The sequence below is a fragment of the Tyto alba genome, unplaced genomic scaffold (assembly GCF_018691265.1).
Source record: "Tyto alba isolate M040663 unplaced genomic scaffold, T.alba_DEE_v4.0 Super-Scaffold_2, whole genome shotgun sequence".
Classification (NCBI taxonomy): Eukaryota; Metazoa; Chordata; class Aves; order Strigiformes; family Tytonidae; genus Tyto; species Tyto alba.
The window spans coordinates 79,510,635-79,527,020 of NW_024881282.1; the positions used below are offsets into that span (position 1 = coordinate 79,510,635).

General features: G+C 34.3%; 1 protein-coding gene across 12 annotated transcripts in view; it reads right to left on the minus strand.

The window, feature by feature from the left end:
* CACNA2D1 (calcium voltage-gated channel auxiliary subunit alpha2delta 1) overlaps positions 1 to 16,386 on the minus strand; it is a 425,853-nt gene that overhangs the window by 56,172 nt on the left and 353,295 nt on the right. For all 12 annotated transcript variants that reach the window (XM_032985225.2, XM_032985224.2, XM_032985221.2 and 9 more), the window contains exons 13-15: positions 4,146 to 4,224; positions 1,879 to 1,928; positions 170 to 259 (exon numbers count right to left, since the gene is read on the minus strand). In XM_032985225.2, coding sequence (XP_032841116.1) covers positions 170 to 259; positions 1,879 to 1,928; positions 4,146 to 4,224 — 219 coding nt within the window. The remainder of the gene's footprint in view (positions 1 to 169; positions 260 to 1,878; positions 1,929 to 4,145; positions 4,225 to 16,386) is intronic.

Sequence of the window (16,386 nt, forward strand, 5' to 3'; positions counted from 1 at the left end):
AAATAGTTGTTCAGGAAATTGCTTTATTGAAGTGTATAGATGCTGGAAATCTAAGAATATTATGTTTGGAACTATAGGAGGCTGAGTCCTCAGGACTGTGGAAAATGGACCCCTATAGTTACTGATTTGCTAAGGTTCTTGCTTTACTAGATATAAATACAGATCATACCAGAGCATCCAGATAGACATTTGTCCATTGGACTTGTTTGGCTTTCTCTCCAGCTAAAACCATTGGTCTTCCTAAAACATCCAGATATTCCTGCCAAAAAGTGTAATAAACTCATCAGAAGACAGTTATTAGATACAAGTCCAGAAACAGCATAAAGAAATAAACAGTAATAAAATAAAAATAATTAAAAATCAGGAAAAAAAAAAAAAAGAAAAGGAAAAATTCACCACTAATATAGGAGTAGTATTTAATTACTTATTTAAAATTGTACTACCCAACAATTTTGTCTTCAGTTTGCAGCATTTACTGCCAATGCACTTCCTCTATTTCATTCTCAGTCACATGGACCTTACACATCCATAACCACCTCTCTCTTTCCACGAAGTGAGAATTACAACTGTTTTTGTTCCCAAATTAATTGCTAATGACATAATGAAATTACAAGCAGATCACAGAACCTTCAACCCAGAAGAGAGAGTGGGCGATGGAGGGTGAGTGGTGTAACAGCTGGGTATGTTAAGCTCCTACAGCAACAACTTGCATAACTTCTATTGAAACAAAAAATTCAGAGTTATAAAACCTCATAGTCCCTGCCTTCCTTTGGTTTGGGACTATGGCTAAAGCTGGTGATCTTATGAGATGTCAGACTTCTGGTCTGGTCTGGGAGTGGATGCCATCAACTTGTTTCCATCTTTAACCTTTTCTATCTGTCTGATCATATTAGGGATATTTCTTACCAGACACTATCTGGAAAAGTTTAACAGAATCAAAGGACTCTTATTCAAGCCAAAAAAAATGACTCTTATTTTCTGCCAAAAAATGTCATGCCTGACCTTGGAAGGACAAAAAACTGCTATGATATTTCTCTGCTTTTCTGGACATGTGCATATATGGACTTTCAGACAACTGAAAATAATATCTATTAATCTATACTGTCAGTTCGGATCATGTCATATAATTCTAGGATCCTGTGCCCTTAATTATGTACACTCATGTTTGCTAAAATAGTCCTGCAATATTTTTGAAAGAAAAAAGCCATGTCTCTCTCAGACCAGTTAAATCAATCCAGGAACCTCTCCTATAAGCAGGATTGTATCAGGTCACTGTTTCTGCCCAGCTGAGTTCAGATAATCTAGTAGAGCTATGCCTTCACACAGACCATAGTAATACCAACCCTGAGCATCACGCTGTAAGTATGGCAGGAGACAGACTATGAATGTCTAGACATTTTAGAAAAAACCTAGGTTTATAAAGCTTTATAAAAAAAATTGTTGTCATGTCTCAGGATCAAAGAGGGACCATGTAAGTTCAGGAGGAAAACTGAGCCCAGAACATAGTCCTTGTGCAGAGGTGTGCAGAATGCAGATCACTTCAAACATTCTGCTGCATGCACATGGTCAGCCTGCTTTAAAGGATGCTGGCATGACTAGTACACATGCAAGCTGCTGTGGGCCATCTGGCCAGGGGAACAGGGATCATGTTGTGAAGTGATTCACTGAAACTATTAAAAATAAATAAATAAAGTAGAATACTTTAACGGAATAATCCCTCATATGTAAAAGAAAGCCCTAATTTTTTCTATGTCCTTAATATAGCATAACTTAAAATGTAATAGATTGAAACAGACGTGAAATGCAAGGTATGTATGAACAGACATTACTCCATTACTTTGTGTTGCAACTATATCTGCATTTGGACAACACACTTACCTGGGTGTTAATTCTTATGGCTCCAATTGATGGAATTTCATAATAATAACCTAAAATTTGGAACAGAAATAATAACATCTTACTGTAGTATATTGTTAGTTTCTTCACCTTGAGGAATTTAATATCATTTGTAATTTCTAAATTAATTTTTTTAGAAATTACCATATGTGAATGGGCTAGTTTTTCAGTAGGTGCCATCACAATGTGTGGCCACCTATGATGGGTCACTATGTCATACAGGCCAAGCTACTTACTCTTAAGCAGTGAGAGCATATAATGTTCTTCTTTTGTCTGTCATTTTTAAAGCTGAGATAATATACTGAATTTGTACTCCAGAATTCCCAGTTACTCTGATGTGCAAGTATATTTAATGGTCATTTTAATACACTGTGACAGCAATGTAATTATATGCTGAATGCATATATGAATGAACATATGGCTACAGACTGCCACAATAGTGAAGTTCATTGCAGAAGAATATAAGGCACTCTGTGGAAAGGATGAAAAAATCAAACTGGTATTTCTTCTAACTAAATATCAGAAATATCTTTATTCATCACTGATTCTATCACTTATTTGTTTGAATTAAAAATACTGTCCATATGCAGTAATGAGACTGGAAAGATAGGCACTGAAGTCCAGTTTCAAACCACATAAGTTGTAAGTTACATTGAAAAGAAGGGGGAAGGACTGGAGAGGTAAGAGTACTGAGGTTAGACATTTACTTTGCCGTAAGCAATGTGTGACTTGATAATAAATTAAAAATTTTAATTAAGGAAAAATTAAATAAAACTGCTTCTTTGGATAGTCAAACAAATAATCCCATCACTTGTGGACAGAAGATAATTGATCATTTTGCCTTGATAATAGGATGACATAGGTGATTATGCTTTGAGCCAGCTGGTCCTCATTTGTTTTGAAATAATGTAGTTCACATGCACACAGTATTTTGAAATACAGACAGTGAAAAAATCTGTGTTCAAAAAACCAAATGTTGATTTTCTGTAATTATCTGATAGTACAATCTGCTCTTCATGAAGTTGTAGTTTCTTCTGCATAACTTGCCACCATACTAAGGGATTCATGAGGTTATGATACATATGTGATTCATACAGGCTATGGATTCCTCTATAGTATTCTCTTTCTCTTTCTCTTTCTCTTTCTCTTTCTCTTTCTCTTTCTCTTTCTCTTTCTCTTTCTCTTTCTCTTTCTCTTTCTCTTTCTCTTTCTCTTTCTCTTTCTCTTTCTCTTTCTCTTTCTCTTTCTCTTTCTCTTTCTCCTCTTTCTCTTTCTCTTTCTCTTTCATCTTTGGTGTATGTTATTCTGATGACTGAATAATATCCTCCTTCCATGGCAGTCTTAATTTTCAAGTCCCTTTGTAATCTATCCCACCTCTCACCTCTTGTTTCTTACTGATTTGTAAAATACTTTCACATTTTCAGTCAGGCCTGGAAATTGCTCTATTTAAAATACCCAACAATATTGTTTGATAATTTATCTAGTTTGTATTTATCTATATCAATGTATTATCTTGTTCCATAATTATACAGTAAGGTATTTGAGACACCACTTTCTCACACTCTTTTAAAAAAGTTTCTGACCACATTTTTCATGTAGAAATTTTGCAGAAAGCATTTTACTTCCTTACTTTCACCTTGTTCACTTTTTTTTTTTCCCACATAAAGAAATCAGGATAAAAGTAAAAAATGTAAGATGGTCTCAGAAGCTAAGAAATTACAGCAAGAATAAATTTGATATTTTCATCAAAAAAGAGAAGAATAATGCAAGTCATCTGGTCCCTTGTAAATTTTGGAGAAAACCAAAAAGAAATTCAACCAGCCAACAAACCAAATAAAAAATCCCGTTGTCCAGACCCCTTAATATAAAACAGCTTTGCTTAATTTCTTATTTGTCATCAGTTCCATCTTTTCATAGATGGTTATTACTGCAAGAATTCTCAAAACTGAACTGTAGCATTATATCATTATTATTCTCACTATTATTATTACAAAAATACTGTGATATTTTTCTTACAATGGAAAGTTTTAAATAAAGTAATCAGAAATAAATATACAAGCTTCTTCTTTATACATATATAAATGCATATACACATTATTTCATCAAATAACTTTTTGGAATTTTTAATTAAAAATACAATAAAACTAAAAATCAGGCTGAAAAAAAGAAATTGTTATTTTTAGCAAATAACTAAGATATTGCCTATTCAAAACTCTAGCAAAGAATAGCCTCGAAGAAAACCACAGTACCTTTATTTTCACAGGCCATCCACTGAATGGGTCCTTTGTCATAATTATGTTGACCAACAGAAAATGTGAAAACACGTACCTATGTAAGTTAAAAACAATGCATATAAATATATGTCATTAAATAACCGTGACTCTCAAGTTAATGATACTTGGATTTTTCATACATTTGAACAGAAAAAAGAAACTGTGAATTTTCCAATTTTTATCACTGTAATAGATACACTGCTATTATGATATTAATGAATTCCTATTATTTTGGTCTATGAAGTAGAACTCAAGTAGAATATTCTTTCATACATCTTTCACACTTTAAGGCTCTTACACTGGTTACTGCCCACGAACCATTTACTTTTTCTTTTTTTTTTTTTTTTTTTTTATTCCCCGCCCCGGGTGGTAATTATAACTCTTCAGGTTTTGTTAAATTACTTGACATAATCTCCTATCAATATTAGATGCTTACAGATGTTTGCATTAAAGCTATGTGTTTTATAAACATAATTCTATTCTGTTTAGTCAATGTAAGCTCCAATCTATCTCAGTAACTGAGGAGAGTCATGGCGTCAGAAAATTTATCAAATTCTATTCAAGTTTTGGACAGATAACAGGATTTTAATCTTAAATTATTTCCTTGAACTGATTTGAATGAAAAATAATAAAACCAAAAAGCCAGTAATGCTGTACACAGATTAAAAATCCTCCAAGACATGTAGGAAACCTACAAATATTATCTTTCAGCTTCTGGCTAAATACTTAGACCAGAAGCTGAGCCTTTCTGTAAGAGGCAGGAAAGATGTCTTCCCAACAGTTTTAATAAACTGTTTGCTGTTATCATGTCCCTCTGAAGGAATGTGCAAGGACCAGATTGCCTTTCTTTCTCAGGCATCTCTTTCTTTATGGACCATTAACTTTACCACTTCACTTTACAAATCACAGATCACAACATGAAATCAGAATATGAGTTCCTTTCTATGTAACTGGATGACTATTTTTAAAATTGAACCATAATACAATTAATTTACATGCAGGTTATAACTGACTAATAAGGTAACGTTTTCTTTAAATATTCACAATATAAAATTGCAGACACTCCTTGCAAACAACTGATCATTGCTAAGTTTTTAAATTATTGTTTATATAAAATTTAATCACAATATTTAGCATGTGAGATTGCTAGCTAAACCTTCATTTGTCAAATAAGCAACAAAAATTACGTGACATAACCAGAGTTTATGTATTAACCAAGAGCTGTAGGAAAAGCTCCAAATCATCAGTCAGCAGCTAGCAATTGATGAAGCTTTATTAATGTTGGACCCTATATGCAAGAAGGGCAAATAAAGCTTTGCTAGATGTCATTTTTAATTAATATATTTTGATTGATTATATCCATACAAATCCTTTCTTTCTGCAGTTGAAAGCAGAATTAAAGCAACTACTCTGCTGCACTGAATGCTGAATCAAGTACTTGAGTTTTGTTTTGTTTTGTTTTGTTTTTTTAATATATACAAATTTTGAAGTCTCTCAATAAAACTAATAAGACTATCCCATACAGGGTCACTTCTCAATAATGACTCAAGCCAATTACAGTTCTAGATACCTAGACAGGTATGGGAATGACAATACATTTGTGACAGTAAAATTTTGTTCTCACAGTTCATATGGATAAAGACAGATGAAAAATGCCTTCTATTACCTTGAAAATATCAGTATTGATAGTGCAAACATGTCTTCACCTGATATATCCGCATCTCATTTATTTTTTTAATACTGTATCACATTGTAAATTCAAGTTACGTTTCAAATCCCCCATTTGTTCTTGACCTCTTTTATAGAATATCAGCTATAACTCATATAATGGATCTTACTGTTTCTGTATAATTACCATCTATTTTTTTCCAAGCTGAATATCACAATGTTATGTTCTATCAGTATCTCTTAGCTCACAAGGTCACTGTTCATTACATTCCTGTTCTTTTTCAGACTCACCACTGCTACCAGTTTAGTGTCCACTGAACACTTGATTCAGATTACATTCTTCTCAAAAATTACAGCGAAATACAAAAAACCCCACTAAAGGCCACTAGTTGAGTGACCTAATGTCTTTTTTGGATTAAAAGTAACTACTTAAGTAAGTTAAGACGGAGTCACGTGGGTTTGCTTGTGTGTGTATAAAACACGAGTCAATTAGACTGGACTGTCTAGCATTTGATCTCAAATGTAAAAATGAAACACTGCATTTAATTCAGGTCGTGAAATGGTATGTAATTTAGGGAGAAGAAGCAGCATGTTAAATCTGGAACTAATCTATAAAGAATTTAGAATTTAAATTATTGACAACAAGCAGAGGACAATATATCTGATTTACTGTTCCTTGGATAATTGACAGAGATAAAGAACTGCAAGGAAAATTGGAGTTTTTAATTGTCACTTGGTTTGGCAAGAGGGTGGAACATTCAAAAGAGTTTTCTTTTTCCTATTGCCTCATCTGGAATTGAGTAGAATGATAGACCAGCTGGAAAAATGAGTCAGCAAGTCAAATTAAACAAGCTAATTTTAGCAAAAAAACATGTTCTGTACTAACATTTTCTGTGACAGGACCCAGAGTCAGCAAACGGACTGAGATGCGTCTGTCTATACCTTTTCCTTATAGACATCTTTCCAAGGAAGACAAAATGCTCTTGAACTAAAAAAGGACAGATTTAATTACTTCTAATTGGGAATTTATGACTGAGAACTGAGCAACTGGATCAGACACAATTGATATGAGCACCTCTCCCTTTGGCTGTCCTTCCTTTCAAGGTTACAAAATTGGATTCAACCAACTAAGTAGATTTCTGAGTTGAAGCAAACTGCCAACTACTCTTTGATCTCAAGAAGTTGTTTTCTATTACGACTGAGGCCTGGTTATTTCTTCCCCGTCCTTCTCTGCAACTTTTTACATTCTTTGTACACTACAGGTTCCCAGGTCCTTTTGTTATGACGCGCTCTCCACCATCCATACCAGTGGATGGACAGTTCTGTCCCCCAAATAATTTCCCAGGGAAAGTGTAATCTTGCTTCCATTTATTCTCTTCATAAAGAAACATAACTTTCAAATCAATAAAAAAAACAATGGAACAGTCAGAAAAACAAATAGGAACTATCACAGTTTCTGATTTTCAATGGGACTATTCACAGTAAAATACTTTGAGAAAATACCCTTAGAATGGAGAAGAACTAGAGATGAGCACCAGCCTGCTATGCCAGCCCAGTCAGATACAGTCATGAAACTGTTCTGAAATATAGAAGCTCTAATTTCTACCACTGAGAGTTCAAGTCCAGAGCTGTGTTAGTTATGTCAGTAATATATCATGTGCTGGCAATGGGTAGCTAACTCTCTGTATTTTTATCACTCTCAAACTAATCTTGGAGAGAAAACACTAAATCTTTTATTCTTTGTATTTTTCATTTACAGTATATAAGAGAGCAATATACTTATTAACAAACAAAACAAGTGTAGAATTAATGTAAGGACAGTCAGACAGTGAGTGGAACAGGCTGCCCAGAGAGGTTGTAAATCCTCCTCCTTTGAGGTTTTAAAGACCAGACTAGATAAAACCCTGAGCAACCTGACTTGATCTTGGACTCCTGACATTGGACAAGAGACATCCGGAGGTCCCTTGCAGATTGACTTATCCTAGGATCCTATGAAAGGCATCAAAGGAAAACAAACAAAAATGAAACTCTTAATCAGAGGAAGTAGTAGACAAAAAAGAAAGCTACCAAAAATAGAGGAAGTACTGTACTGAAGAAAATACAATTGCCTAATTATAAAATTAATTTGCTTTTAATTTTATATTTCTCTATAGCAGAAAAAGCTCATAAACCCCAAAGTGATTAGAAGGATTCTGATTGCTACAGATATTAGGGGACAATGGTACTCAAGAGAGTTGTGATGAATACAAATGAAGAGCTACTGATGAGAAGGTTGCTTTCCCTACAGATCTCAGTTGCTTTTTACCAATCTTATTTCTTCATTTTGTTATTGGAATAAAATAAAGATTAAATTAGGCTCTTCCTTTGGGTGTATCATGTTATGAGTATTACAGAAAATTAACAGTTTGAGTGAAGTTAATTCAAAGTGGTAACTAAGCACAAAATCACACTTACTGTTCAGACCACTGAATATATGTGTAGGCAATATATGTAGGTCTATGAGAGTTTGAGAAACTGCAACCAATCTGCGAACAATTCAGAGTGGATGACCATGCATATTTTTTGACAGATAAATTATTTGTCTTGAATTCTATGCTGCTTCAATGAGAGCTCTCAATAAACACTTATGTACATCTCTTCATTTCTCTGTTTTGGAGATTAACTAACCTGTGGAGATGTATATGTCTCTATTAGATATCAAAAGAGCTACACAATTAATTTACTCAACTACATTTAGGCAAGATGAATCCTATCATTCTATGTCTATCATGAAAAATAGCAAGAGTGCATCTTTCTCTATCACTAAACAAACTGAGTGAGTCAAAACCTGATCTCATCAAATCACGTAACAGTTTTCATGATGAAAGTATGATTTCAGAATATTTTAATCTGGCCTTTATAACTGCAGGCAAAGATTCAGATATTCTCTTTTACTATAGACCAAGAAAAGATGTGATAAAAAAGAATAAATAATTCAGTAATTCCAGAACGATCCAGGAAATTATTTTTCCCACTAATGTGTTTATAGATTATGACCAATTTGAACTGAGAACAGAAATCCAGAGGACAATCTGAAAACCTTATATACTAATTAGGAAACCATTTCGAATTATCCAATGGGAAACAGCAAATACAAAGTTTCACCTAAATTCTGGTCCATAACCTGTCATGCTAAACTGCTAGATTCAAGGCTTCCAAGGACACAGTTCTGAAACATTTGGGTTATATCTATAAAAGTAAAGCACCTCTTTTTTCTCCCTAGGAAGCGCAGGGAGAAGAGAAATAAAATTCTGTGTTTAACAGCAGGGCAAAGACTCCCAATGAGGTGCTAAAGGAAAGTTTTAGAATCCCTCAGACTATTGTTATGCAGTAAATAAAATAAGACATAACTTATTTTCTTTCTTAGGCCATGAGGGCAAGTGGCACATCATGGATCACATCTATATGGGTAAATTATGTTGCCATCCTCCCTCCCTGTTCACCACCCTCCCCATATTATTGGGTGATCTCATTATAACACCTTTTGGGAACAGGCCCTGGCTCATGCTACCCCATGAACTGAACCCAGATGTTATTCAAAACAGCTGATTGCCACAGGCCAGAAACCATACTGTTCAATCTGTTAACAATTAAACAGTATGGATAACTGTCGACATTTCTACAGCCTGCACCCTGGCCTTGGATCGTTTGTTAGTATGGATACAGCTGTCTGATTCACTCATATGAGTAAGGCTGGTTTTCTCATGACAGGCTAAGCAAGGCTCAGCCTTTTCATAATGACTGTGACAATGGTGCCTCTAATCTTTTATATGAGAGCCCAATGATCATATAAAAGATGTCTGGGTTCATGTTTCTCAGTTTGAGAAAATTCATAACTTCCACTGCTTTGAATACCAGGCTCAAGAAAGTTCAGAAGTTAGAGATTTAGGCTTTTGTATCTGTCTCTCAGACTACCTACACATTTTTCCCTTAACAGTAATTGGGAAAAACACAGAGATGATCTAAGCAGCAGGGTATGAAACCTAGTCAGGTGCTAAGGTTGTGAAGTTTTAAAGGTCTAGAACTCAAAATGCAAAATTCACAACTTTATGTCAAATTAGGAAATACCAAGAATAGTGTGATACACCAACAGGTATGTATCAAGTTGTATTTTTGATATTTATGACTACATTAGAATCTGCCTCTTGCTGTGGTTACTCTCCAAAAATATGTGTAGCCTTGCAGAAACTGAGGAGAAAAGAACACATGAGAAACTATAAGAATTTAGCTCTCATATATTTAGATGCACAGATTATTGCAGGCTGGACATCTTTGAATTGATAGACATGAAAAAAGTATGAATGCACTTGATAAAACACCTACTTCAGTGCTTCCATGATTGACACACTATGCTCTGATACAGCAAGGCATTTAACTAGGCTAGTAATCCCCTTGACATCAATGGAACAATGCTCTAATTGAGGCACATGTTTAAAGACAAATAGAGCAGGTCCTTGAAACTACTTTTCTAGACATTCATCCACAGTTTATTACTTGTCCCAGACTTTCCATGTATATTTGCAGTCTTCTCTATCATTAATATCTTTCATCCACTACAATTCAACCTCAGACTTCAAACTGCAATGCTAAATTATGAATTCATAGTCTAATTATAGTGTGCATAATTATAGTTTAATGAAGAAAAGAAATAATGACACTCTAAAAACTAGCTCACATTACAATCTAATGTTAATCCTTCTATCTTAAAATAAAAAGAAAAAATAATTGTTACATATTAAGAGATTATTGGAAAAACTCAGTTTCTTTGGATATGATTCTATACCTATAATATGGGCCCAAAACCATTTAAGAGTCTTAATATATTGAGAAAATAGATCCAAGAACACTGATGAGTGGTTTAGTTATATGCAATTACGCATCTAACAACTGAGGTCTTCATAACATGCATAAAATGAAAGGTGCATGTTCACTGAAGAAGTCTTTGAAGTGAATGCCATGAATCCCTGAAATGTGTCTTGAAAATTACAAACTGTTATAAAAATGAAAAAAAAGTGGTTTCATCCAGTTTGCTTTATTTCATCATGAAGAAAACATATCTGCATGAAAATGGGGATATTTTCTAGTGCAGAGATTGAAAACACCATTATGGTTAACATATGAAAAAAATTCAGAATTAACACTCCCATAGAATTAAAAAATACTAACTCAATGACACTGTTCTACATCTTCTTAGTGCCACCTTGTGGAACTGCAGCAACTCATTCTTTACTCACTAAAGAGCTAGCATGTGGTTCCCCTTCCTTTTCTGCTGTATGGCTAGAAGTGTGAATGTACAAATACCCTGCTGATACCTACTAATCTACCTCTGCTAAATTGATTATAATTAGATAGATGGACCACTGATTATGTGATCCTTTAAGTCTTTGCCTAGTTTAGACTTAATCTTTGATGAGCCAGAAGTATCACAGAAGTACAAGCAAAATTATTAAATTCTATATGCTCACAGTAACTTATTGTAAGAATATTATGTAAGGACAAGGAGTCTATGTCCACATTGCTACACTGTCTCCACAAATAAGGTGAAGATTTTAATCTCAACATTTTCTAGTTGTAAGTATTACTCAGCTCTATTTTATTGTCTTTTTACAAAATTAGGTCTCAAGAACAGCGATAAGAAAGAGAAAAGCTGTGCTTTCAAAAACACTGGTAGGACTTCCAGTGATGTGCTTGAATTTTAGTCAATTTGGCTGTGCCAACCCTACGAAAAATTGAGCCTTGATCTACTTGCTAGCCTTAAGAGCAACTGGCAGCAGAGCCTGCATACATACATAGAATCTAAACCATTGCTCCTTCCCTCTTCCCCTTTCCTGCTGCCCTGGGAGCAGACCCAGCACCTTGTCTGGGAGTGTGCCAGTTGGCAGAGGCTGAAAACATCCCAGGTTTAACTAACAGTTAAAAACTATAAATGATCGCAGAACATTGTCCAAGCCCATGACTTGGCTCCATGTGATTTACTGATATAAATGGTGCCTTAAAACATTTAGATTAATATGATGTCTCCGATAGAGTGTAATGAAGTTGCTGTATGCTCAGCTCATCCTGCTGAAAGGCAGAGATGGATTTTATATAGAAAATGCCAAAATAGTATTCACGTAGTTTTCTGTGATGCAGATTTGTGTCTGTAGCTCTGGCTCAAAGGATGTCAACACACTAGTTGTTTCTCCTGTTATTTCCACCAGAAGTGCTGTCCTCAACAGACCACCTCACACCACCTCGGAAATAAGTGTAAAGCACTAAGTTTGGACCCAGTGATTTGCTAGTCACTCATCCTCTCTCCCAGTCTTCAGATGAAGAAATTATACTGTCATCTTTCTAGCAGTTCAGCTGTTGAATGTTTTGCTTTGACTACCCGGGTTCTATTTACTCAGTTGATCTGCTTCCTTTCTTGGTTATTTTAATAGCAAAGTTTCTTTGTTGAAATGAAAAACAATTAAATTCCTCCTTTCCCTGAGTTACTTCTCCCTGACACTCAGCATTTAGCATTTTCTGAAGAATAAATGATTTTCTTTCTGAGAGTTCCTTGTGAATTTGGTGGCCCATATCAGGAACCAGACAAAGGAGGTGACAAAGTAATTCCCTCTGAACTCTGGATTAAATGCATTTTAAGTGTTTCTTTGATAGTCAAAACAACATTTGAAGGCAGCTGAGCAGCTGGAAAGGACCAGATTAATTAGAGAGATATTTACTGTTCATATTGTGACACTAAGTGTTTATTTTTTTGTCGTTGGTTTGTAAACCCTGGGGAAGAAATATTACAAATATCAGCTAAGGATTTAAAAGAATATTTAATATTCCATTGAATATTTCAACACTAATTTTAAGCAGGTACTCTGATTTTTTTTTTATGCAAATAGTCTTTGTTCAAAAATAGTATATTAACTATCCCTACTGTATAGTTACTCCGTCCATTTTTTACTCCCATTACTCAAGTTCTTGTACGGAATGGAAAACACTGAGTGAAACTAAATGGCTGCAAGTGACAAACAGTTGTGTTAGAAGAGGGAAAAGAACAGGGGGAAAGGGAAGGGCCATCAGAAATTCTCATTTCCAGCAGAACCCATTTACAAGAAATCTTCTTTAGAATTATCAGTTATAGAAAGATCATGTATAATTTTACAATGGCCTAATCTTCACAGGAACATGAAAATTCTAAATGAAAATGATTTAGTGAACCTTAAAAGGGTACACCAGCTAAAAAGATGAAGGGACTTTTGCCCTTGTTCACATGCTGTTTCTTAGAGATTGACTTGGGAACAGAACGGTATCCTCAGATTGCCTTATAAAAGGGAGACTGAGGAATGAAAATGCTTCAAGTTTGGTTTCCTTTCCTTTTTTAGGTTGAAAAAAATTAATAACTATTGTATAACAATGGAAACTCAGCACTGCCATATAGGACTGTGCTCAGGGCAATCTGACCTTGCCTCTGCTTGCAGGTAAGGTGTCCCATTACCAACAGAAGCAGGCACTGACGATGTCTGCTGTCAGCAGTTGGCAAATGTCCTAGCATGGCTGAAAGACTGAGTCTTATGTGCAGTCATGGAATAGAGAATGTCCTTCACAGTTAGCAATTATTGCAATCATTGTGCACGCTCGCTCATTGTACTTCTTGCCAAACAGTGCCTGAAATCTCAGGATTGTCTATGAGAAACATTGCTTATACACAGATGTATAGATACCATCTATCCTATGGATAGTTTAATAATAAATAATAAAATTAATCATGACAGTTCACTCCTGTACTGAATGTTATGCATTTTCAATTCTTTTTGAAATCAATTAAATAAATCAAATTTTAAGAAAAAAAAAAAAAAATAGAACTGATCCTGAATGCAACCCACAGGTAAAAAAACCTTGGGGGGTGTCTACAGCTCTGTTATGTTTAACAGTTTGTAACATAGTGTTCTTAGTAAATCTAGATGTACATTTTGCATTCACAATGGCTGAAAGAGAAGAGCAGAGACAATGTACTCTGTTAAATCACACTTTAGGTGACAAGATATAAGCTGTTTTTCAGCCTATGATGTGAGATAAATGAATTTTGATCTCTCACAAAGTCTGTCTTCTTATTGAAAAAAAGAAAAAAGGTCTTCAGCCTTACAAGGCTACAAGGCTAACATGAATATAACTTCAACTAAAATTACTGACTTCAAATAGAAGCTGAATACAGACGAATGGAGACACATAACAGGCTAAGAATTCAAAGACTGCATATGGGGGTTGATTTTGTTCTGAAAAATAACAGTGTTTTATCTAAATATTGGCAGTTTTTTCCTCTATTTTTTAGGAATAAGACCTATAGAAATGTTTGTGAAAACTTCAAGAGAAAATAATTAGAAGCTTATACTCAAATGTCACTTTCCACAACCATGCAAGTACAAGATTGCAAAGACAGTTTCTCATTCTTTTACTAAATGTATTCTGTATAACACAGACAGTCCTGTATACTAAATTCAATCCTGTATAGTGCAAAAGATTAAAGAATGTGCATGGATATCCTGGAAATATGACAGAGCAGGTTTTAACATTTTCTTTGAGACTAATCAGGATTTTCAACCCAAGTCACTTTCTAAGTAGACTGGAGTATTTTCTGTTTCTCACCAAAATACTCATCTGTTACTTCAAAGATGAAGTTTTTCTTGCTTTTTGTCAAAACATAAATATTTTTTTTTTAAAAATGCTACACAAAAAGACCTTCTTAATTAAATATAATAACTCTTACTCTTGATAAGATTTCTCAAAAATTGCTCCTCCGTCTCAGGTACTGATGTTCTCTCCTAAAAAGAAACACTTCCTTACAGTGTATGTGGTAATCTTTAATACTTTACATTTAAGTTGTACAGGGTTTCTACTTGCTTAAGTGTAGTTTACAGTATACCTACACTTATGTTTTCTCATTTCCCATTTCATATCCCTTTCTTCTGTTATGCTTCTTGAATATGTAAACATATATTTCTTGGTATCTGAATGGACCATAACTTTATTTTGTGAAATTTTCCTTTACTTCTTAACCTGTCATCTGTTTAGGCTGCTGCATGCATACATCTTGTGCTACCATCTGTTTGATTCAGCTGTTCCCTTATCCTCTTGCCTACTACAGAGATTTCCATTCTGTAACTTCTCCCTTTGAGCCCCAGTATAAAGTCTCCTACATATTTCTGTCTGCTTTTTCCACAACTGCACCAGCAAATTTTTTTATTCAAAGGTGTCCCATCCTATCTGAAACCATTCCACCTACTAACAGATTGATGCTCAGTTAATGCTCAACACTTGTCTACCAGTTGGCCTAGACAGCACTGAGAAACTAAGGTTTCTATCAAGTTTTAGAGTCACTTAATAATAGTTAATTCTTTTTAAAAATATATTCAGTCATGCTAACTTAGTTACATTACTTATTCTATTAAGTGGACAAATTCTGCAGTTTCTTCCCAGACAGTTGCACTTTTATATCAATGTTGTAAAGTTAACCTTTGGGAAACTCTAAACTCAGTGAATGTGTAGTGACTATATAATGGGTAATTTTACAGAAAAAAACATCTCTTAATCTTCATAATCACACCATTTTTTTTTCTTGTGTCCAGTTTTTCTTCTCTATCTGCACAAACTAAGTCTTAACTTTTAAATTTTCTCCACTCATGTTTTTAAATGAATGGGATTTCTGAGTCACTCTTACATGGCATTTATAACAAAACAACTTATATCTTCTCTGTTTATAGCTGCAGTCATTACAGTTAGCTCTCATTTACTTATGGCACTTTCATAAACACTGGAAGAATACAAGAATTATTTATAATTTTAATTATATAGGTTCATGCAGATAAAACAATATGATGTGAGACACAATTCCTGAATATCTTGTAGTAGGTTAGAAAAATTTCTTATTCTAGAGGATGACAAGAACAGTTAGATTTATTTCTGAATTTTAAGGAGGAATTAACCAAAAATATAGAAGATCTTTTGAGTGAAAGATCAAGAAGTGATTCTTATTTTGAGGAATGGAAGTTATGACAGCACTAAAACAAGGATAAAGAGACATACTTCAACAAAGTCACAGAATTAGCTAGCTGAGTATTGTGGCAAGATAATCCAAAGCATAAAGGATTACAAGAAACCCGGCAATAAGTGAAGAGGGATGTATTAACCATACAAGAAGAAGCTGCCTAATGCAATGTAAGATTAAAAATACTTTGAAAACCAAACACAGAAACTGAAATGGAAGACTACCTGTAAAAAGTAGCTGTTGGAGAAAAAAAGATCCAGAGCAAAGCAAAAAACCAAATCTGGTTCAATAATGTAATGCAGTTCCAAAAAAGCAAGTTATATTCTATGATGTGTTTATCTATAGGCTTCATGAAAAAAAAAAAAAAAGACATAGAAAAATACCCTGTTCGCTCGATACCACTTAAGTTTCTCTATCTGTTCAAGAGCAGGGATTAAGAAAGGCAGAGATAACATGCTGTTATATGCAATAGAGGTAATAATAAACAATGAA